The sequence below is a fragment of the Capricornis sumatraensis genome, chromosome 5, assembly GCF_032405125.1.
Source record: "Capricornis sumatraensis isolate serow.1 chromosome 5, serow.2, whole genome shotgun sequence".
NCBI lineage: Eukaryota > Metazoa > Chordata > Mammalia > Artiodactyla > Bovidae > Capricornis > Capricornis sumatraensis.
In genome coordinates, this window is record NC_091073.1 from 31,840,654 (window position 1) to 31,863,618 (window position 22,965).

General features: G+C 35.9%; 1 protein-coding gene across 6 annotated transcripts in view; it reads left to right on the plus strand.

Moving 5' to 3' along the window:
* Window positions 1–3,401: 3,401 nt before the first annotated feature.
* Window positions 3,402–22,965, plus strand: part of HDAC9 (histone deacetylase 9) — a 209,944-nt gene continuing 190,380 nt past the window's right edge. For 4 of the 6 annotated variants that reach the window (XM_068972972.1, XM_068972978.1, XM_068972977.1 and 1 more), the window contains exon 1: window positions 3,406–3,460. In XM_068972972.1, the coding sequence (XP_068829073.1) occupies window positions 3,439–3,460 (22 nt within the window). In that variant the 5' untranslated portion in view covers window positions 3,406–3,438. Of the gene's footprint in view, window positions 3,461–22,965 lie in introns of all 6 variants that reach the window. The other 2 variants (XM_068972971.1, XM_068972979.1) reach the window with 2 other exon arrangements.

Here is a 22,965-nt window from a genome sequence, read left to right on the forward strand (position 1 = left end):
GAAACTAAGCAAGTCTCTTTTGTTAGAACTCCATTAATGAATGCTTTTTGCATCCTTCATAACCCTAAAATGTTTCTTTACTTTCTTCTTGTGTATATTAGGGAGACCATTTGTATTAGATCAATTTTTTTTTCCTTCCAGTTTTACTGAGATATAATTGACATACAGCACTGTATGTTTAAGGCGTAGGGCATAATGTCTTGACTTACATACAGCGTTAATGATTACCACAAGAAGTTTAGTAAGTATTCATCTGATACATTATCGTCTACTATAGATACAAGATAAAATGAAAAACATTTTTTTCTTGTGATGAGAACTCTTGGAATTTACTCTCTTCACAACTTTTTAAAATAATAGACAACAGTGTTAATTATATTAATCATATATTAATTAACTAATTATGTTTTATATAATGATTATGTTGTACATTACATCCATATTCTTTCTCTTATAACTAGAAGTTCATACCTTTGACCACCTTCATCCAATTCCTTTCCCCTTACCCCTCTACTCTGGTAATCACAAATCTGATTTTTTTTTTTTATGAGTTTATCTTCAAAGTATGATTGATCAACAACACTGTGTTAGTTCCTGGTGCACAGCATAATGTTTTGAGATATTTCCATACATCACAGAATGATAGTGATGATAAGTCTAGTTATCAGCTGTCACCATACACCATACTTTTTTCCTTAATTTTTGTTTTAACACAAGAAGTCATTATTCAAAAGATATCATTATTCAAAGTAAGCAGATGAAAATTAGGCTGCTCTGGTTCAAGGAAGAACCTCTTCTGGTACCCTGGCATCCTGTGGGAGAGAGAGTTTGGACATCATTATAGATGTCCTCCCAGATCTAAAATGCTGTGATTGGTTATATAATCTCTAAGTTGCCAGATCCACAGAATTTCCACTTCTGGAATTTTAAACACCAATTTCTTAATAGAGTGAAGGTTTACTTATAATAGCAGATGAAATTAGTTTTTCCCATTGACAGGAGCATAAGGTTTTCTTGTTTTGCTTAAGTCAAATGTAATTTGAAATAACTCTTTTTAAAAAACTTGTAATTTATCTGTTCAATGTGTGTGTGCTAAGTCGCTTCAGCCATGTCCGACTCCTTGCGACCCCATGAACTGTAGCCCACCAGGCTCCTCTGTCAATGGGATTCTCCAGATAAGAATTTTGGAGTGGGTTACCATGCTCTCCTCCAGGGGATCATGACCCAGAGATCAGACCCAGGTCTCTTAAGTCTCCTGGACTGGCAGGTGGGTTCTTTACTTCTGTCGCCACCTGGGAATTGTGCAATAAATAGAAGTTAATATATGAGGGAAGGAAAATTTAGTGCCACTTTTTAACAGTGCCTATTTAACCTGCCTATTGACTTAACATGCTTCCTCCTTTTCACCAAAACACTGTCTCCTTGTTCTTTTTCTTCTGCCTCACACTCTGGTTGATGAACATTCCTCCTTCATCTGATTGTCCTGGGAACCTTGAAACACTCTGCTGTTTCCCTTTCTTTGTGTGCTACCAGTGCCTTAGGGATTTTATTTTTCTTTTCCTTTAGAAAAAGGAGACTATCTCCTAGACCATTGGATTTTCACTTTGGGATTTGCCCTTGGAATTTGCTGGAAGCTAGCAAGTCAATTTATGATGTAGATATTATTCCTCACATATAAAAGATGTTGTAAGGATACACCAGAAACTATAGAATTTTTAATACTAAATTCTGTAGCTTATTTACTTTATAGGTGAGTTCCACAATATGTGTTGGTCTGGGTATATATCAACTATTATAAATACTATTTCTACAGAAAAGTGAGGTCTGTATTTCAGGCAGTCAGTGTAGAGATGAATACTGAGCACTCAGAGCTGGGGACTGACTGTATATATTTATTGAACCACAGGTGCTTACATGCAGTAGTTCTGCACTATCCGTAAGAAAAGTACCAACATAAGTACCAACATGTTCTTTTCCTTTTGCAGGTGAATTGAATTTAGCCTGAAAGGCTGAAATGGAACATTTTTAGGTCTAAGTTGTGTATATATGTGTGTGTGTACGCACACACATATATATTCATATGTACACACATTAAAAAATTTAGATACATTAGAAACTGAATAGGATATAATAGGTGGTACTAAGATTGCATTAAGATTTGTGAAGCGGACAGTTGCCTTACATTAAACAGCAAGTAAAAAAATCAAGCCAGTCCTTCATAACCATTTTGTTCTGGGATGTGCTTGTTTTCTGAAACTACCTCTACTAAATCTCCTGTCAGTCTTGAAACTAGAAGGCAGAAAAGCTTCTAGTGCTACAGCCAACTGCAGTGTAGCCAGAGAAACAGGCAACAAAAATAGAACACCAGGATTGCTGTGCGTGGGTGAGGCAGAAACCACATTATGAGCAAAAGCTTCCAGTATTATTTTAGAACCAATACAGAGCTCTGCACTTCTCTCCTCTCTCTTCCAAAAACACATACTACAAAAATAAAATGAAATGAAATGTATGTGCATTTGCCCTCTTAGAATTATGATTCTTGATTCTCTCCCCCCCGCCCCCCACCTTCCTTTCTTTGGAAGCAAATCGCCTGTATGGAAACAGTGTGTAAAACAAGCTTGAAGGGAGGAAAGAGTTAATGGCTTTTAAGGCCCTGCAATAGAGAATTATGGTTTGAAAGATAGAGGCTGGACAGCTGGGTTTGCTGGGGTATTTTTAAATGCATTAATGCAGGCTCCAATCACTCGGCCATGCTTGACCTATTTTTGGCTCAGGCCGACCATTGTTCTATTTCTGTGCCTGTGGGCCATGCTGTTGTTGATTCATATGCAAATGGATTATCACTAGCTTTAGCCAACTTGAGCTGAGAGAGACCAGAGAGGAGGAAGAGACACACACACAGATAGCAGAAGGGCACCGGCTGAAGCCACTGGCAGGACTGACTGACGCTTCCTACAAGGAAACTCTAGCAGCCTGAGGAACTATAAGCCAGGTTTAATTGGTTTCTTTTTCTTGTGGGTAGAGTTAATATTTTTCTACTTACTCTGACAAAGCAATAACCCTGAAGCACACTCCTAGTTCCCACCTGCTTTTAGTTTCCGGGATAGCCTAAACTCCAGAGAGCCCTAGCATCCACCGGGTCCTTTCTGCTTTGTACACAGGTTGGTAACATAGGAAGGTGCCCAGGTCTTCTGAAAAGTGCGTGTCCCCTGAATAGAAAGGAAAGCATTGTTGAAGTTGATTCTCTGCTGCTTTTCCTTGGGGAGGAGGGAGGACCAGCCAGGGTAGCTCCTGGGGCCCGTGCACTGAGCAGCGATGAATCTTTCATGTAGCTGAAGTAAGAGTGATTGGAATATGCTGCAGACAATTTACGAGACTGACTCGTGTTTTTCTTCAGATGGGGTGGCTGGACGAGAGCAGCTCTTGGCTCAGCAGAGAATGCACAGTATGATCAGCTCAGGTAAGATCTTTCTTCATCACTGAGCCGTTGTCTGTGTGAAAAGGGGGCTGACTTGGGAAATGCAGCTCAAGAAAGCGCCTCTCTTAAGGGTTTGCTGCTTTTTGGTGGTGATGTTGCTATTTTCTTGTGCATCTGGAAGGTTTAACTTAGATCCCTTCCATTGCTGTTTCCGTGCATATTCAGTGTGCTCAGGGACAGGCTGCTTCTGAATGAAATCGCCAAGCTTCTGATGAAGGATGGGACTGAGATAAGTAAAATATAGTTGGGGGTGTTTTGCAACTGACTGACCGTGCAACTAGAAAGAGGAGATGTGTACTGACTGTATGTGTGTTCTAGTGGGACTTTAAAAATCAGGTAAGTTCATATTGGGGCTGCAGTTTCCCTTGCAGCCGTCTCTAGCCAGATGATTTTGTATTTACAGTGTGCCTACAGAATCACATCTATTTATAGACCTACCTTTTGAAATGTGTTTGCTACAAGAGTTGTGAAGGTAGTTTTAATTTGGCTTTTTTTTTTTCTCCCGCAGCCCAAAATGAAACTTCTTAAGGATGAAATAAAATTAGTATTAGTAGATGGTTATTTTAATCATCTTCAAAGCTTTTGGGGAGTCTAGCATTGTCAGGCAGATGCAATGGCATAACACACATATAAAGGTGTTATATGCAGGTGCAACATTTTAAAGAATAACAGAAACAGACTCCAATTTCTAATTTCTCTACTGTATATGCTTGTGCCTTCAAGAAGCTGAGCTGATGGGAGATGAGGCTTGTCAGCTTTATCAGTTTCTGTTTGTTAAAAGCGCAGACTCTCAGGGCAATAGCACAGTACTTGGGTACTTGTAATTGTTGCTTTTCATATTTATCCCTTACAGCTAGTTCCTAAAGCTTGAGGGACTTTTTGTCTTGGTTCTCTTCCGAATGCTTCAGTCTAAATTGGCTTAAAGTTCTCCCTCACATCTTCTGTGTTTCTGTGTGGGCTTAATCATAATTATAGATCACCACCTAGATTTCCATATTAAGAATGTGGCATAAAGCAGCATTTACTTGGTAGAACTAGATGGGAAAGAAAGATTCCACAGGTTGGCTTGATATCTGTTTTAGCATTGAACGCCTTCTCATCTCTGTATCTGTGTTTGAAGCAAGTTCTCTTTGAAGCTCGGTTATTTGGAATGATTTTAGGATCCTTCTGTTCCAGAGTAAAATATCAGTTTTGGGTCATTTTGGTATGTTCACACTTAAGTGACAGGACTTACATTAATTCGTAGTGCCTGCTTATTGAAAGCAAACATACCAGGATTTCAGTATAGTTTATCATCTTTGCGGCTGCAAAGCTTACAGAAGCATGAGGAGGGGTCAGCCTGTATGTCTCTGATGGAACTGGGCACTTGGCATTTTATTTGTAAATATCTACCAGCTCTATTTAAATTACTATTTTAGATGTCTGTTCAGTACTACACTTTGTCCTTTTAGTCCTTATCTCTGTGTTGCAAGTTTACTATTTCTTTCATATGGTAGAAAACAAGCTGTGCCTTTCAAGCAGAGACTCTCTGCTAGCACTGTACCTTGCTACAGGTGTTTGCAAGCTTCACTTTTTCTTAGTATCTGATAATTATACGCAAATTTACTCCAATTTCAGTTGAGATTGTCATTTTCCTGACATTTCGTGATTTTTTTTATACAAAGCAACAATATTTTCAAGCAGGGACCCGCTTGAGACTGTCTGTGCTGTTGTCAGTTTTACAGGAAGAAACATGTAAGCACCAATAAATGAAACGTGGTGTCAATTGACATCCACTACCAAACCTGTCTGGTAGAAATAAGGAAACTCCAAGTTCTATTTATTTTTAAATTTGAAACATAAAAACATATGTGTTCTTCCTACCATGTCCTGTAACTTTTGGTTTTGTTTATTAGCATATTATTATATGCCCTTAAATTTAATTCTCCTAGTCTTGTATACTGCTGAGGCAGTGACTCTCAAAGGTGGTGTCACTAAGAGTCTTTTACAAAATGCTGGTGTCTGGGGTCCGCCTTTACTGTTTCTATTTAAATGGTATGAGAAACAGCCTGGACACTGGGGTTTTTAAAATCCTGAGTAATTCTAATATGCAGCAAACTTTGGTTATCACTGATATAAGGGAAAGGGGAAGTGATAGTGATGCTGGTGACCCATATTGATAGGGTTTGCCTTTTAACTGCTAAATTAAGGGTATTTTGTTTATATTTAGCTACAAATCTTGTTCAATTCCTCTTTGGACCAGTGGCATAGTGGTGACTGAAAGGGTTAGAAATTGATGGAGTTTTGGGATCTGAAAGAGAAAAAAAACACTGTAGCAGTGCAAGGTGGAGGGAATACTATTCTAGGAGCTGAGAGCTCTGTGTTCTAGCCAGAGCTCTGCTGCTAAGTTGTGAAACTGGTTTACTCACTTGTAAACTAAAGAATAAAGATGTACTCCTGCTTACCTCTTGGCATTCCTGTGGAGGTCAAAGGTAACACGTTATTAATGTGTATTCTCACTATTTTTTATTAATACTTTTAGTGAATGAACTTGGGTTTCTGGTTCTTCAGTACCAAGATCTGTCTCGCTGAATGAGCCAGATAAGCTATAGATTGTACATCACATGGGCAAATGACCTTTTATTTTGATAAATTTTCCTTAGTTACCTTGTAAATCAGGGTTTGGCTTTGTTTTCCTGGTCTGATAAGAATTAAATTCTCTCCTTGAGCAAATGGTGACTTTTAATCAGAGTAGCGCGTGCATGTGTGTGTGTATGCTATGAAATGTTTTATTACATAATATTCAAAGGCAAAGAAGTTGCAGAATTAACAGTGAAATCCCAGCAGATTTCTCGAGATTAGTTGTTTGAAAAGCCATGTTTTCTTGTTAGTCATTGCTTTACAGTTCCTATTTGTTTTTCTAGTTATATTGGATACTGTGCATTAATATCGATGACTTTACTTCAGAGCTCTTTATACATTATTGAATTACAAGTGCTTTTTATGGTTCCATTTTTTCCTAATTCTGACCCAGCCACGCTAAACATCTAAGGTAGAATTAGGTTCTACGGTGTAGTCTGCTAGTGTTTCTTTCTTTTCTTTTTTTTTAGTAAAAATGCTTTATAGTATTGAATCTTGAGTTTGGCATGAGTGACACATCTTGCCAGGTCAGTCTCCACTTTTGTGGCCGTGTGGGCCAATATAAGCGATAAGCGGCAGAAGCTGAAGCATGTACAAGCACTGACTCAGGTCACTCCGCAGTGGCTGGCAGAATACGGGGTGTTCTCCTGTTGCCAGGCTTGTTGCTTAATATGTTGGACAGCAGAACCATCCAGATGATATTGGGAAGATTATTATGAAAGAATTCCTAGAGTTTATACGGCATCATTGTAAAACACATTTACAATAAGGAAAACCCCTGTTTTCACTATGTATTCTTATTTTAGGGTATAAAAGAAAAACATTGAAATCTAAATTCTTAATTTCTTTTAAGGAAAATATCTCTTCCCCCTTTCAGAATCCTTTTATCTCCTTGGTGTGTATTATCAAGGGAAAATGAACATTTTAGATTCAGTAGTCATTTATGTCTACTTGGAAAGCAGAGTCTAATTATGAAAATGTAAGTCTGTGAAATGCCCCTGTCATGTCAAGAATCACTTCTGGCATTCCCCATAATGACTATTTTTGCCATTCTCTAACTCAGGTTATCTTTACTTACAAGGGTGTCATCAATTGAAATATTTGATAAGTAGCAATCAAAAAGCTGGTTATGAGTAGGCCCATTGAGAATGGGGACAAGAATGAGTATTTTATTTTTCTGTGGGGAACACAGGTGGCGTAATTGTTGTTATGTCCTTTAAGTAAGGAAATTCAATAAATCCCTCAGAAGACTATAATAAGCCCAAACTCTGAATTTAAAAAGGTGATTTTTGAGATGAGAAATTTGAAAATGTACTATATTATGTCTCACCACTGATCAATAATGAAGTAATCCTAAAATAGTATAAACTGTCTACCTGCCCTCCCCCACCCCCAACCCCCCATACGCGACACTTAGCATTAACTGGGCAAAGAAAATGATTTGACCTAATGCAACATATCTCAGAAACTGGCAGTCAAAGGAAAAATGGAAGCAGGGATCTTTGATCAGAACTGAGAGACTTAACAGGACCTGAATTCTCTTCCTCCTTAGAATTTTACTGACAAGTTGATAACTTCCTGAAAATTCTCACTAACATTCCCATAACTGGAGAGAAGCAAACTGAGTGGATATCCTCAGCTCTTGGTGGTGGTGGTGTTTTTTTCTTTTGACTGAGGAATAGTATATAAAGGATTCTGGAAGAGAAACTGGTGAGATGGAGGAAGGTGAACAAATGCTCCCTCCAGAGAAACGAAGACTTCAGAGCAACACTGTCAATTGGAAACAAAAAGACCCATAGCTTTTTGCAGTGAAATATTCTTCCCCGATAACTAATATGATAGATCCCACTAAGAAAAAAACATCGACTTCACTGAGACCGTGAAATTGTGTAATAATTTATTCCTGCAAGTAGAGCACCTTAGTAAGAACATAAATTCCATAAAGCAGAAGCTCAAAGATAAGATGCTAAACCAATAATATGGGATGAAAAAGGATATTTTAAGTCTAGGAAAACAAATTTGAATGAAAAAAAGCATGATAATTATAGAACAAAAATATTCATTAGAAATAGCAGGAAACATAATAGATACCAGTGAAAATTTTTACCAACAAAGAGGAAAGGCTGGAGACAGTCAGAGGGACTGAAAAAGGAAAATGGATTAAAGCAATTGGAGAGAAGTCAGTAATAAGACAGACAAAGACAGTGTACCACAAGGGTTATTATGTCCCTGAAGTTGATATTCCAAAACATTGAAACAGAAGATTATTTTGTAAAAATAAAGAAAGATTATTTCACTGACAAGGGAAAAAAAAAAGAAATCTGCATATTGAAAGAATTCTCCTCTTTTAGGAAAATTTGCTGCAAGTGCTCAGCACAGAGTCATATCCTAACTGGGCTATTGAATTTCAAATGCTAAATAATTCTTCAGGGGTTCAGGAAAGTAAAGCAAAGATCTGCAATGGGAGCGAGTGGGGGTGGGGAGAGAATGTGTGAAACTCAAGAAGGCTTATCAAACTGACCCAGCTCTCCATGCCAGAAGATAATGGAGGAAAAGCTCAGAAGCTGTAAAAGAAGTGCAACCTAATGTTCCACTCCAGGGAGATGTTATTAAAATATAGAGAAAATATGTAGGCAAGTTAGACATTCTCAACCACAACCCAGACGGCTTGACAGGGAAGCCCACACAATGGGGAAAAACAAAAATGAAAGAACTTTAAACAAAAGCAAAAAGTGAAATGTAGTCAGAGGAGGAGGAGAAAGCATAGTTAGGTTAATGGGGCAAAAATTGAATCCTTTTAAACAAATGTGAGACTGTGGTTGTAGGACAAAAAGCAAATTTTATGAAGTAGGGCAACGTAAAAATATTCCTAAAGCTCTCATCAATGTGAGGCATTGGGGAGAGGTGAGATGTGGGGATGTGTGAAAGCACTAATATTGGCTCCTTTCTGAGCAGGGACAGACTCCCTGCTGTTTAAAATAGAAACACATGGTTTAAAAAAGAGACTCCAAACACTGATTTCTTTTAAATAGTATTTTCACTTAATCTTAGACATATCTTTTTGGAAATAGTACCTCATATAGAAAGGAAGCATTTAGTATGTTTATTGTCTTTTCAAATGCAGTTTTTCATTATTAAATTCATTTGAGTTTATTTTTTAAAAATAAAAATAACCTTGGTGATATCTCATTTTATAAAAGTTTATTTTATCTATCTATCTCCCAGAATAATTCATATATAAATAGAAGAAAATCAGGAAGAAATTGTGCACAGTGGTGGTAGGGGGACTTTTGTTTTCATTGTCATGATTTTTGCCGTGTATGAATTTTTATAATATGCCCATGTTTTCTAAAGTGTTTTTTACACACCCACACGTGAAGCTACTGTGCCGAAATACTAACACTGATTAACTGTAAGTATTAGATATGGAAGCTTGGTTAGTCTCCCACTGTAAGTAACAGAAAATCCTATTTGAAGTAACAGTGACAAGATAATTTATCATTTAGTAAAATAGCGTGGTAGCCATATCACTGGCAGTCAGGTTCTTCATAGTTCTACCGGTACTGCTGGTCTTAGAGTTGGTATCATCATAAGTCTCTTTCCTCAGTAGTCTAAAGTTGATTGTAGCAATTCCAGACATTGTCTACATACACAATAAATTCCAGAGACATAGATGAGAAAACTTTGTTTCCTTAGATGTTTTCTTAAGGAAGGAAGTTTTTCAGAGAAGTTCTCTAGCAAGTTTTTTTTAATAACTCATTGACCAAAAGAGCATCACCTGCCCATATAGCAGTAAGTCGTTGAAAAGAAGAATGAGACCACTATGATAGCTCCTTCAGACCATGACTGAGCCAGGGAAGGTGGAGCCTACAACTAATACTCTGGTTTCCAGAAGAAAGAAGAAGGGGTAAGCAGAATGGATGATGTTAGCTGGACTCCACAGTATTTGCTGCTACAGTGTTGGTTGGTGGTTGGAATTTTCTCCTTTGTAATTTTCTTTAGTTTGTAATTTCTCAAAATACAAATAAGTGAAGGAAGTGGACTGTGTAATTTCTCTTTCAGTTGAATTGTGTTACTTCATTTTCATGAAGATATACATCCATTTAAACATTGATTTTTTTTTTCACTATTATAGAATAGAAATACTTTCTTAGTACTCTCTGTTGTTAGGAGTCCCTAATACTAAAGAGACTGAAGTAATTGTGGAAGAAGACTGGATCCCTGTAAGCTGCAAGTTGTCATTTTTTCTTTTTTAGGAAGGAGGAAATCAACATTATGGACTGATGCATTAAAGCTTTCATTGGAAATTTGAGTAAAAAACTCATTTATTGTTGGCTTTGAGAGATACAGAAAGTATTGCAAGAAATTTTTAAAGAATGTGTAAACTTTTTCAGTACATTAAGGGAGGATTTTCTTTAAAATATTCAGAAAGCAATTTCTTTGCCAGTATGTTGCTATAGTCATTACATTTTCAGAGTAATGAACAATTTTAACAATCTGGGATGGTAACTTCGTTTTAACATTTTTTTTTCCTGAATTAGAATACTTTGAAAACAATTTAATTGCAGTAAAAGTCCATGGAATGACTTTTAAAACAAGCCTTCTTTAGATGAAATTCAAAGATATTTTGGCATGTGTTTCAAAACAGTGTGTCGGTACTGTGGTCTATCCAGTTCTTAAAAGGAAGTTGCAGTACTAGCGGTTATTAGGTTGGGATGTGAAATGCCCTTACAATGGGCAGTTCTGATCTTGGGAGACTGACAATTGGGATATGAAAGGACAAGAAAATACCTTGTTCCCACTAATTCCATTCTTCTTCCACTAAGTTGCACAAAACAAATGTAATTAAAACAATTTTTTTTAACAATACTAAACAATTTGTACTTTTAAATGTTATCAGAGAACTTTATGTTCAGTGCTTGATGAATACAAAACTAAGTCAGTCTTACGTTTTATAAAAGTATCAGTTCCATTCATTATATCCATGATAAATTTTCCGTAGTAAAAATAAGTGATGGGCCTTTTATATATGATGTTTTAAAAATATCCAATAATTAAATCCAAGAAAACTACATTTAAGGAAGAAGGAAATTTACCAAACCACAAAGTGTAATTAGTCATTTACTTATGATTAAGCTCTTTGCATGTTGATAAGTCTGGAAATACCCCAGAGCTTCACTTTCTTGTGTCTTCCCCTCATGTCTTCCCCTTCTTCCTCTATCACTTGTATTTGAAATGTTCAATTTGTAATTTATATTCAGCATTGACACAGCTGTAGCCATGTGAATGTCATTTTCAATTATTCAATGTAAGTTTTGGTGGGTATCTAAGGCATGGCATTTCCAAGCTCAGTTAAAATATGATGCTGTCTTTTTTTTTTTTTTTGAAATTTGAAATTAAAAACAAACCAAACAACAACAGAAAAAAAAAAAAAAACCCTGAGAAAATTTCTCTGCATTTTCATTAAATTACCCTGTGGGCTGGGAGTTCTTGCTATTGTAGAAGTATGTTTACTCAGAAAGTTTTCAGGGAACCCCACATAGGGTGAGCTAGAAAAGTTCTTCATGAATTGAACTCGATTTAAGTTGTATTTGTGATGTTGGTTTATGAATCTGCTTATGGAGAGAATTCAAGTATGTATTTTGAGTCTGTGATTTTACATCAGGAGCTACTCATTTTTTATTCGTAATAAATATTATCACTGTCAGCATCTTTATTGTTTCTTTCTGCCCCATTCTACTCGAATGTAGTTGTTTAGTCTCAGATTAGAAGGTCAGTGATTGGACCTATATATGCTCATCTTTTTTTTTTTTTTTTTAATCACTGTCATCCTTATTATTGATATAAGAAGCTAATGTTTCAGAGATTTTCTATACCAGGTGTTATTTTACCATTTAATCCTCTCCACAGCTTGAGGAGGGATACAATAGTAGCAGCATATTTTACTGATGAGAACATTATTTCAGTGAAATTTACTGATGGTCATCATGGCTAGGGGCTGACATAGTCAGCTATGAACTTGTTCTTGTTTACTATGTCCCTGTCACTTTTTCTCAAAGAGGAAAGCATTTAGCATGGTAGAATGGTTTTCATATCATTTTGGTGCTAAAGATGTGGAATCAGCTATACTTGTAAACACACATCTAGATACTCCTTTTGGTCCTGAGAAGTTTACAGCACACATATGCAACTTTGTTGAAATACTTTCTGGAAGAGCCTTACTTTACAACCCCAGAGCTTGATAATTAAATTGGAGTAAATTAATAAGATCTCAGAGAAGGAAGTGGCAACCCACTCCAGTACTCTTGCCTGGAAAATCCCATGGGCGGAGGAGCCTGGTAGGCTGCAGCCCATGGGGTCGCTAAGAGTTGGACACGACTGGATGACTTCACTTTCGCTTTTCACTTTCATGCATTGGAGAAGGAAATGGCAACCCACTCCAGTGTTCTTGCCTGGAGAATCCCAGGGACGGGGGAGCCCGGTGGGCTGCCGTCTATGGGGTCACACAGAGTCGGACATGACTGAAGTGACTTAGCAGCAGCAGCAGCAACAACAAGATCTAGGGCTGAGACCAACTTAAGGCAACCCCCAGTATTCCTTGAGATTGATGATACATGGAGTAATGAGCAGACACCATGGACAGAACCAGTTATCCCAGTGTACTTGGCTTATGATTTCCAATGGTGATAGTAACAGTGACATCTCACAAACCTTAAATGTTAAGGGTTATACCACTTCAAAAGAACACGATTATTAATGCATTTTAGCTGGAGAAAGGTTTTTTTTTTTCCCCAAATGTTCACACCATGGGGCTCAAGTTTCTTTCAGCCAAAGTATTTGAATTATACCCATCCTGGTCTTTACCTAGAAATAGAGGCAAGGAGAGGTTAATAAAGTTTGCATCTCCACTGAAGCCCTGATGCAGTGTCAGATGTTTGAGCCAAGGGATGATCTAACTAACAGAATTAGATTCTGCCTGTTTTGAATATATATTGGTTCAATTTGGGTCCAGTTTGGGCATTTTGGGTGAAAATTATATTTTTTCTTATCTTGACTCAAATTTTATTTCACTGTGTGAATATTGTATGTTCTATAGATAGCTTATTCATAAAATTCACCAATTAAATGCTAATCCAGTTATTCAAGACTCAACTCTTGGGTTTCCATCCACTGAATTTTATAATTCTATTCACTCTGAGAATCTCAAGCCATTTTTAGGAATCACTACATTGTAAAAGCATTATTGATTTTCATGCTATTAACCGACATAATTTATTGCCTTTGTGGGAGAAAGAAGCTTTCAGAAGATCATTAAATGCATTAAAATCTGCAGATGCCCACATGTCTGTGGCTCTCTTTAGCAGGCTGACTCCTTTGGGTCAGTTATTCTTAGCTTCCGTATTTCTATCTTATGGCATTGCAGTCTAAGATTAGCTTGTTAGGCGTTATCATGCCATCTGAGTTACCTCCTAATATAACTCTACACTGGAATGATTATTTATAGAAAGAGCATTCTGTCATTTTTGGGTTATTTCTAGTAGTTTAAATAAAGAAGAATAACATTCAAGTGAAACCACAGATTCCTTCCTGCTGCCAAAACAACATGATAACTGTCTGCTTAAGGGGCAATAATGTTTAAATGTGTGTTTAGGGTGATTGAGGAATTCTTTTTATCTCTCCTACTCTGACAGAAAAGGGAGGCCTTTGGATGGTGATGTATAATGCTTATGGAAAGGCAAACAGGCAGCCTTGATGCTTTCTGTCACAGAGCACAGAAGACTCTGGTTGATGATGACAACATGAGACACACAGGGTTTATTTTTAGAAACAGACATTGCTAAGCTCTCTGGTGTTAATATAGCTCATAAACAGGGCTTCTCGCTGTTGACCCTTACAGTGAAAGTGGCATTTTATGCATATATGTAAACAAACTTTTTTCTTTTTTCACTTGCAAGAAGGACTCTGTTATTAAGAAAACTGTTACAACCTTTTAAAGCTAATAAGTCTAAATTCTATTAGATTTCACCAGTAGATACTGGAGATAGATTATTTTTAAAATCCCATGAAGATTGGGTTTCGAAATGGTTTCTGAAAGACAACTGAATGTTATAAGTACAGTGGATATACAGGTTGCTTATAAGGTGTGGAAAAATAGGTGAATATACATCATAAATGATTTTTAATAATATGTTACTATGCCTTTAAAATAGATCTTCTGTGCTTTTGGCTTTATTGCAGCAGTATATAAAATATTGCTATAATATAATAGGGTTTGATGTGTTAATATAAGTTGCTGATTTTAAACAGATGAGATAAAATTCTTAGTATATTAAAAATGTAGATACACGTCTCTGCTAGTTGTTTTGGTATAACTAACTCTTGATGAACCAAACAAATTTCATGTATAATAAAACATGCAATTTCACATTTGAGAAATGTTCACTTAGCTTATTTAAATTGTGTACTTAATTCAGAACTTAGCAATCAATATTTTGCTTTAAAATTAGAATTGTGATTATAATCTGTTAAATTTATTTTTTGTATTTCCTCACTATTAACTCATTGTTAGATGATGAAAATATGGAGGTGGTATGTTAATACATCTCCTATTGCACCTTAGTCAAAATGCTTTGGAATGGATAACTTAGAGCTCAATCAGAATATTCATAATTTTGTTATTATTTACTGAAAAAACATATTATCTTTTTAAAAGATAAATATTTTTGTGCTTGTACTCAATATAAGGAATCCACTGACCCCTAAGAATTTGCAGAATGATGGACAAAAACAGGAAACACACAGAAATTCAACTGTATTCTCAAAGAAGCCAAGATGTAATAAATAAATTCAGAGGGTGTAAGTAGAAGCAATTATAGGAACCGGTTACATCCCAACCAGTCTTAATTAGCAGGTTGAAGGTTTGGGGATGGTGATGTAATTGCCTGAAGCTTTCAAAGCTGAGGTGAAATAGTCATTCATCTGCTCATCTTTTCACTCAAAAATATTTGAGAGTCATCCACAAAGCCAGGTATTGTTCTAGGGCTAGAGGATCTAACTCTGAAACAGGACAAGGAAACACATGTGGACTTGATTGTTCAGTTGAAGGATGGATGGATGATAAGGCTACTTTAGATAGTAATAAGAACTAAGGGAAAACAAAATGGAAAATGGGATGGAAAGTGACTGGTACCAGGGGCCATATTAACTATGGTTATCAAATAAAGCCTTTTGAGAATGCTAAAATATGAAGAAAATCTTCTCAATGAAAGTAGGTTTTCCATCAACATTGCATTTGGGCTAAGTCAAATAAAATAAAAACAGTTAGAAAAGAGCAGAAAATGTTACAGAGCTATTTTAGTTTCCACTTACCTCTGCCTCGTATGAGGAATGAGGGAACTTTTATCAGCATGTGGATGGGAAAGCCCAGGGAAGACTGTTGCCTATGACTGTCTCTATTTTCCAAAGAGAGACGGTAGAATCAGCTGAGCTCTTCCTAGGATTAATGCTGTTGTCTAGAAATTAAGGACCTTATAGAGCTCCTTACCTTTGCTTTTTCCTGAAGATTTTTCTTTGTCCCTATTCAAACTCTTGGCTCAACTGTGCTGAAACATCTTACTCTAGCAATGGGAACCTAGAGAAGTGAATGCTTTCTCTTTCCTGGGGGCCAAAATGAAGGGAACAGTATGTGCCCATAGGCTGAAGAAGAGAAGTCTGAGAAGGTTTTCTCATGAACACAATATTGCACACTTTTTAAAGGGGGTATAAATTATGGTATAAACCACAGTGTTTATTGAGCATCTACAGTGTGCTAGGTACTTAATTCAGGGAAATCATGGGTCAAATCTTGTTAGGTGTTGGCTGTAGAACTGTAACTTCCAAACAAAATGTTTAGGATACATAATCTTCCTCATGTTGACCAGTGAATAGATTTGTGACAAGTTATTGCACTAGTTGAGCAAGGAAGTACTTCATGGAGGTAATAGATCTATTTAAAAAAAGAGAAGAAACAGCAATGTGCTAGGAGCTGTTTTCACCTCATGTTCTGCGCTCTCATGAATAGGGAACAGTGATGGATACACATAGTAGAATGCACAAACATTTTTGAGGGACTGACACATTATCTCACATGCTTGATGCCTCATGGGGTTTTCCCTCAACATTCCAATTGGTCTAAGTCAGATGGAATGAAAGCACAATTAGAATAGAGCAGGAAGTGTTCTGAGGCTATTTTAAACTCCACTGACTTATGCCTTGTGGAAGGGATGGGGAAGCCTTTATTAGCCAGTAGGTTAGGAGCCAGGGGAAGACTGTCAGCTACAGTTTTTCCCCTAGCCTCAAGAAGACTGGGACTGAGCCAGACTTCTGGCCAAGATGTTTCGTGGGATTCACAGTATAGCTTGAGAAAAGTAGTTAACAGTTACCTTCTCTTTTGCCCGCCCTCCCAAGGATTGTCTTATTCAATCAGTATTTACTGAGTACTCGATAGCTGTATTTTAAAGCTAGATTTATTTATGTTATTATTTATATATTTAATGAGCTCTTTCCTTTTTCTGAAATACACTTCTACTTTATTTCAACAAGTAATTGCTAGAGAAATTCTAATTCTTACAAAATCCAGTTCAAATGTCTCCATATCTCTTAAATTTTCCCCAGTCTCCTGAAGTACCTCCTCAGTCATGATATTAACCACTCTCCCATCTTCTCTCTTCTCTCCATCCTCAATAATCCTTTATTATACTCCTTTATAACATTCCCATTTTCTGTCTTATACTGTGGTTATTTATGTACATATGTCCCCATCCCCCCAATTATTTATATGCTCCAAGAGGAAAAGGATCATGTTTTATTTCTATTTTTATTCCCTGCAGTGCCTAGCATATAATTGATTCCTGAAACTATTTTTAAATGAATGAATGAGTGATTAAAGAGTACAGTGATATTGTACACGTTTATTTTTAGATTTTTTAGAAATCTTTCCTTTTATGTAGAAAATAAATCTACAGTCATTTGTTAATTTGAAAAATACAGACTTTTGAGGATGTTAGAACCTATGACTCAAAAATTTAGACTATTTGTTGTAGAATGTAAGTCAAGAATGATGTCCAGTGCTTTGTAATATGTATATGAACCTTTAAATGTTTCAGTTATCCTTAACAAAGTGAATTTTGGAGTGTTTTTATTTGGAGTTGGTCTTTCAATAAGTAATCAATAGAAATTTTGTAAGATATAGGTCTGCATTCAAAATGTTGTGTGAAATAGCTAATTTAAGACAGCCTGAATATAAATACACATTTTTTTCCCTAAGGATAAGAATAAATGTGGTCATACAAATGATTACCGGTGTACTTTTATATTATTCAATTACCACTTCACATTTAATTCTGTTTTTCTCTTTGTGATGCTTCTTATATAGATAGTTTTCTTAGATAAAGGACAAAAATGAATGGATTTTTTTGGTTAACAATAATATTGATTGAAACAGTTCTGTACCTTGGAGCCACTTAGAACTCATCTTCATTTCTTCAGGTGTTATTTAATTGGCTATATTCTTTGAGAAGGTGGCAATGAAAGATTTTTCTTTTGGTAGACATTTTATTGATCAGATTTTGAATACCAGAGGTACAGTAGTTTAAAAAATTATCTGAAGTAAATGGTCAGAACAGGGAATTCACAGAGTGAGATATTAAGGAAAAACAGATGGAAGGAATGAATCAATCTTTGTACAGAGCTATTCAAGGAAAAGAATGAAATATATATATATATATATATATATATATATATCTAAGTGGGAGAGAAATGATGAAGAGAATAGATTTAACATATGTAGGGAAAAGACACATAATTTTTTCTGGTAGTCTTTTTCCTCTGGTTTAGACTTAAACTCAGCACAAGTTAGGATAAATTAAAGGCATTAAGGCTTGGAAAATTAATTGAGTTAGTTAAAAATATAAGTATGAGCCAAAAAGGAATTGGATAATAAAACAATTTTAACATAGCTGTTGGACTTAGCTTAGTAGATCACAGAGAATAAATGGATATCTGTGTTCTTTCAGTTATTTTGCAAATGCTACCTATTATGTTTTCTCATCTTTATGAATCCAAGTTAAGTGTGTAAGTTTTGTAATAATCATGTTGAGATAGAACAAATCAAGGTTAGTTGACATTAGATTTAGACGTTTCCCATTATTATATTAACCATTGTCAAAAAATAAGGATTAGTTCAAGCATATTTCCAAAGGAATATAATTTTAAAGCTATAAACACAATTAATTGAAAACACTCATTGGTTTTCTGAAGATGAACAAAATTTAAAAAAATTATCTTGGTATGAACTTAACCCAACTTTTGTATTTAAAGAAGGAAAATAATGTAAACAGTCTCAGGCAACTGATGATTAAACATAATAAAAACAGTGCCCCGAGTTTAAAATCACTTCCTTCAGATTTTAATCGAGTCAACTCTCACTATTCATTATCCCAATAATTAAATGGAAATTACCCCACATCATTAACCTGGAAACAATAATGATTCTTTTTTTAAATTTTTTTAGCAAGATAGTCCTAAATCTGAATAAAAATATAATTCTAGAAAACCTTGTATGAGTTCATTTTGAGATGACTATAAAACATATATAGGGCTTCCCTGGTGGCTCAGAGGGTAAAGAATCTGCCTGTAATGCAGGAAACCTGGGTTCAGTTCCTGGGACAGGCAGATCCCTTGGAGAAGGAAATGGCAACCCACTCCAATATTCTTGCCTGGAGAATTCCATGGGCAGAGAAGCCTGGTGGGCTACAGTCCATGGGGTTGCAGAGTCGATCGCGACCAAGCCACTAACACTATCACTTTCACAAAATATATTAAATTGCTTTGTAGACAAGCGAGAGGACATCTTTCTGTTTCATTATTTACTCTGGTCATGTTCCTTGGGTACTGAACCAAAATGTGGTAGAGATTATCTTTATGCTTCATTAATCATATATGTGAGAACCATTTTCCCCACATGCCTGCCATCACTGAATATTGTCAGATTTTAGATATTTATGCCAAACTGAGAGATGAAGAATGGCACATTACTTTTTTTTGTGAATTTCACTTATTTCTGGTGGACCTGAATGGTTTTCATATGTTTTAGTTATTTGAATATTCTTTTATGGAGAAATAATTTCACCAGAATGTTTAAAGAATAAAAAAATCTATTAGTGAATGTCACCTGTTAACAGACTAAAGGAAAAACTAATATGATCATTTCACTAGATGAAAAAAAACAAAAAAATCAATAAAAGTCACTACCTTTTCGGGATAGAAACTCTTAAACTAAGAACAGAAAGAAAAAACAACTATTATAAACCAAAACCCTACCTGAGACTTTGTATTTAATGGTAAAATTAAAACACATTCTCTTTGATTTTAGGAACTTTGTCTTTGGAGGTCCTAGTTGATGTGGTAAAACATAAGCATTCAACAAGAGATGCAGATTTTTAAAGGAAAAGAAACTAATTGAACTAATAAACAGCTCAGTTTAGATTGCTCAGTACAAGGTCAGTACAACATAGAAAATTGAAAATATTGCTTTACCAGAAATAACCAAGTACAAATGTAGTAAAATGATAGCATTTATAAATACCAGCTGAACCTTTTATGGAGAAATTGATAAAATTATTGAGGGCATACAAGAAAACCAGAAAAAAAATTGAATCATTCTGTGCCATGAATAGGAAGACTACTTTTAAAAATTACTTATCCCAAAATTCATGTATAAATCTATTTTTAAAACAGCTAACTTTCTTTTAAAAGTAGACCATCTCTAATTCAAAAAGTCAAATGTGCTTAATGGTATTATATAGTAAGTAAACTGCATGTTATTTTGTAGTTAGTAACAGTCGCCATTTCATAGTCTTCATTTCCAGCACCCATTAGTACCCTGCTTCTGATAGCCTGATATCAATTGCTTCTGTTTTTTGAATGTTAGTATACACATTCAGATAAAATCCCAACAGGATCTATCAGAAAATTTGACATACTAAGTTCTACAATTAGAATACTGAACTATTTTTTAATATCTTGGTGTATGGCAGAGTTTGCATCACAGATCAATGTCATAGGACAAACAATTAATTAAATGGCTTGGGAACAATTAATATACTAACTAAAAATTATTGTCATATAATATTATATTTAGTTGTCTATTTTTATAATACTGTTGTTATCCTGTTTTACTGAACAGGTTACTACTTAAACTTTTGTAAAGCCAGTGTGTGCTATAATGTGTATTGTTGTTCAGTTGCTAAGTCCCATTCCACTCTTTGCAACCCTACAGACTTATAGCATGCCGGGCTCCCCTGTCTTTCACTATCTCCAGGTGTTTGCTCTGATTCGTGTCCATAAGTTGGTGATGCTATCTAACCATCTCATCCTCTGCTGCCCCCTTCTTCTTTTGCTTCAGTCTTTCCCAGCATCAGGGGTCTTGCATTTTATGGAGAGAGGAAAAGTAATTTTGGGCTTCCCAGGTGTCTTGGTGGATAAAGAATTTGCGCACAATGCAGGAGACTCAGGAGACGCAGATTTGATCCCTGAGTCTGGAAGATCCCTTGAAGCATGGCAATTCACTCTAGTATTCTTGTCTGAAGGATCCCATGGACAGAGGAGCCTGGGCTACAGTCAGTAGGGTCACAAAGAGTCGGATATGACTGAAGTGACTAAGAACTCACATGCAAGAAGTAATTTTATGAAGATATGGGAAGAATTTTAGTTAATTTAAGTAAGTTAGATGAGAGTAGTAGTCAATGTTTATATAGCTCACCAATTTTCAAAAGATAATTAAGATTAAATTAAAAATTCAGATTTAAGAGTACCATTGAGTGAAATAGAAAGATGATAATGCAGTCAAGGAAGAAAGATAACAACACTGTCCTGAGGTCTCATCAAATAGTAGCTGCTGAGTAGTGACTAAGAAGATCAATGAGGAAATTATTTTTTCCTAGTCTTATTGAGAAATAATTGATATACATCACTGTATAAGTTTAAGGCATATAGCAGGACAGTTTGATTTTACATATATTGTGACATGGCTACCAAGGTAGTTTCAGCTAATATTCATCTTCTCATATAGATACCAAAAAAGAAAAGAAAAAAGAACAAAAGAAACCATATTTTTCTCACTGTGATGAGGACCCTCAGTGTTTACTCTCTTCAGAACATTCTTGTGTGTAAAATAGCAGTGGTAGCTGAAGTTACCTTGTTGAACATTACACCCCTAATACTTACCTATAACTGAAATTTGTACCTTTTAACTACCTTCCTGCATTTCCCTCCTCCCCTGCCAGAACATTCCCTACCTCCTCACCACCCCCAACCCCCCTGTTGCCACCACCATCTCTGGTAATGTCAGGTCTGATCTCTTTTTCTATGAGTTTTTACAAATTCCACATAAATGTACTGCCATCAAGGTCTTGCAAATTGTAGAGTTGTCTTGTTTTTTAATAGCTGGACAATATTTTATTGTGTATGTATATACATGGAGAAGGCAATGGCACCCCACTCCAGTACTCTTGCCTGGAAAATCCCATGGATGGAGGAGCCTGGTAGGCTGCAGTCCATGGGATCACGAAGAGTCAGACACGACTGAGCGACTTTACTTTCACTTTTCACTTTCTTTTTTTTTTTTAATTTAATTTAATTTAATTTAATTTATTTATTTTTTAATTTTAAAATCTTTAATTCTTACATGTGTTCCCAAACATGAACCCCCCTCCCACCTCCCTCCCCATAACATCTTTTCACTTTCATGCATTGGAGAAGGAAATGGCAACCCACTCCAGTGTTCTTGCCTGGAGAATCCTGGGGACGGGGGAGCCTGGTGGGCTGCTGTCTCTGGGGTCGCACAGAGTCGGACACGACTGAAGCGATTTAGTAGCAGCAGCAGCAGCAGCATGTATATACAACTTTTTTGTCTGTTCATTGTCTGTGGACACTTAGGTTGTTTTCATGTCTTGTCCATTGTAAATAATGCTGTTCTGAATATGAGGGTGCTCATACATTTTTGAGTTAGTGTTTTCATTACCTTTGACTGTATTCCCAGAAGTGGAATTGTTGGACATGTGGTTGTTCTATTTATAATTTTTTGAAGCTGTTCTACACTGTATTCTGTAATTTGTAACACAACAACGGCACAGGAGGGCTTTCTTTTCTCCACATCCTCACTGGCATTTATTATTGCCTGCCTTTTGACAATAACTATCCAGGTGTGAGGTGATATGCCATGGTGGTTTTAATTTGCAGTTCCTAATGACTAGTGATGTTGGATATCTTTTCATGTACCTTTTGTGTTTTCATATATTTCTTTTGGAGAAATGTCTGTTCATGTTCTTTGCCCGTTTTTTCTATTGTTATTTGTGTTATATGCTGTTGAGTTGAGTTGTTTTTATGTTTTTAGTACTAACCCCTTATCAGATACATAGTTTGCAAACATATTTTCTCCTTTTTTAGGTGTCTTTTCTCTGTTATGATGGTTTCTTTCATTGTGCAGAAGCTTTTTAGTTTTATGTAGTCTGACTAGTCTATTTTGTTGCCTATGCTTTAGGTATTGTATCCAAAAACTTATTACTAAAACCCATATCAAGGAACTTTGTTTCTATGTTTTCTTCCAGGAGTTTCATGGATTCAGGTCTTACATTTAAGTCTTTAATTCATTTCAAGTTAATTTTTGTGAATGATATACGATACAGGTACATTTTCATTCTTTTCATATGAATATCCAATTATACCAGCACCATTTATTGGAGAGACTTTTCATCATCAAGTATATTCTTTGCCTCTGTGTCAGATGTTAGTTGACTGTGGGGTTTATTTCTGGCCTCTGAATTCTGTTC